The 1,398-nt window shown below is 53.7% G+C and overlaps 1 protein-coding gene across 1 annotated transcript in view; it reads right to left on the reverse strand.

Annotated features, from left to right (window-relative positions):
* The window catches only part of TMCO4 (transmembrane and coiled-coil domains 4), a 27,747-nt gene extending 27,120 nt beyond the window's left edge, over nucleotides 1-627 (reverse strand). Inside the window, exons 1-2 of the mRNA XM_010139388.1 lie at nucleotides 449-627; nucleotides 18-103 (exon numbers count right to left, since the gene is read on the reverse strand). Coding sequence (XP_010137690.1) covers nucleotides 18-103; nucleotides 449-627 — 265 coding nt within the window. The remainder of the gene's footprint in view (nucleotides 1-17; nucleotides 104-448) is intronic.
* Between the last annotated feature and the right edge of the window lie 771 nt (nucleotides 628-1,398).

Consider the following 1,398-nt stretch of genomic DNA (forward strand, 5'->3'; position numbering starts at 1 on the left):
CGCGCCCCCAAACCCACTGACAAGTGCTGTCAGGGCAGGTAAGACGGCGTCGGGCAGGTCCAGCCACTTCACAAAGCCCTCGATGAACTCCGTCCTGAAGGAGCTGTAAGGCAACAGCAGCGGTTACGGCTCCGTAACTGGGGAGTTTTGCAGCCTTTGAGCGGTTCCTGCTTTCATCTGTCGCTGTTGATGCAAAACTCCAAGCATCGAGGGAAGTCAGCAGAGGTCGAGCTGCCCCATGAGCCGGCTGAACAAGCCATCTGAAGGGAGCCAGATCTTTCCTTGATCCCAGTACGGGACACAATTTGTAAGAGGGAAACTCAGTACAACAAAGAAAAACACCCAGTGCCAAAAGGGCCTTCCCTGCCCCGCGAGCCACAGAAGACCCCACACCAAGCCTGACACCAGCTCCACCCCAGCCGCCTCCTTTGCTCCCCCTGTGTAGTACCTTTGCTCTTCTTCGGGGAACAGCCAGGCCAGGGATACCCCACACAGCGCCGCGTAAGCAAACCTTCCCGCTTCACCCAGCCGCTGGCGCAGCAGCACACACGGCTCCTTCTCAGCGGCCTCCTCAGCCCTGCCGTGCTCTTTCGAAGCCCGACCTTTCTGGTCCTCCTCCGCAGCCATTTTTACCTGCAAGTTCAAAGAGGGAAAAGCAGAAGGAAAAAATAATGGTTGGAAACCAGGATGCAAGGAGATAAATCACCTTTGCTTTTTCACTCCAGGAACGGCTTGTGTCCCCCCACAACAGGGTGCTGTGGCCTAAGAAGACAACAAGAGATTTTCTGTTCACGGATTCTCAAAAGTTTTGCACAAAACGAGGTGACAATTCTTCACACAAGAAAAGGAGAAGCCCCCTTCAAGACGCAGAGACTGGACTCGGCTCAGGCACATCACGGGAACGGCTCAGAACTGCTCCCCGGGAGGACCCTGGTGATATAAGCAGCCAACCAAGATGACCAAGATCAGGTGGACGTGACAGCAGCTCATTTCACAGGTCAACAGCGGTGACAACCCCTCCAAAGCTCACTTAGGTCACCTGAAATTTCCACTGCCTTCACCAGGATTCAGTGGGTTTCTAAGGGTCCCAAACCACTGATTTGACGATCTGTTAGTTCTGAACCCTACAGAAAGGACAGTGGTGAAATAGGGATTAGGAGCCCGTGACGCTCCAGCTGAATCTCAGAGGATGCAGACGCCGTTCATGGGAGTTTGAGAGCCCCAGGAGAAAGAAACGCGGCACAGGAGCAGCTCTTTTGAACTAGATTTTATTCCCTGCATGCCTTCTGTCATGGTCTTCCAGGAAAGGCGCCTGTTCTGCCTTCCCACTCAGAAACATGTTCGAGGTGACTCCTATTTCTCATCATCATCATGGCTTGGCTTCGACGAAGATTTGGG

This window comes from Buceros rhinoceros, unplaced genomic scaffold (genome assembly GCF_000710305.1).
Source record: "Buceros rhinoceros silvestris isolate BGI_N320 unplaced genomic scaffold, ASM71030v1 scaffold19747, whole genome shotgun sequence".
Classification (NCBI taxonomy): Eukaryota; Metazoa; Chordata; class Aves; order Bucerotiformes; family Bucerotidae; genus Buceros; species Buceros rhinoceros.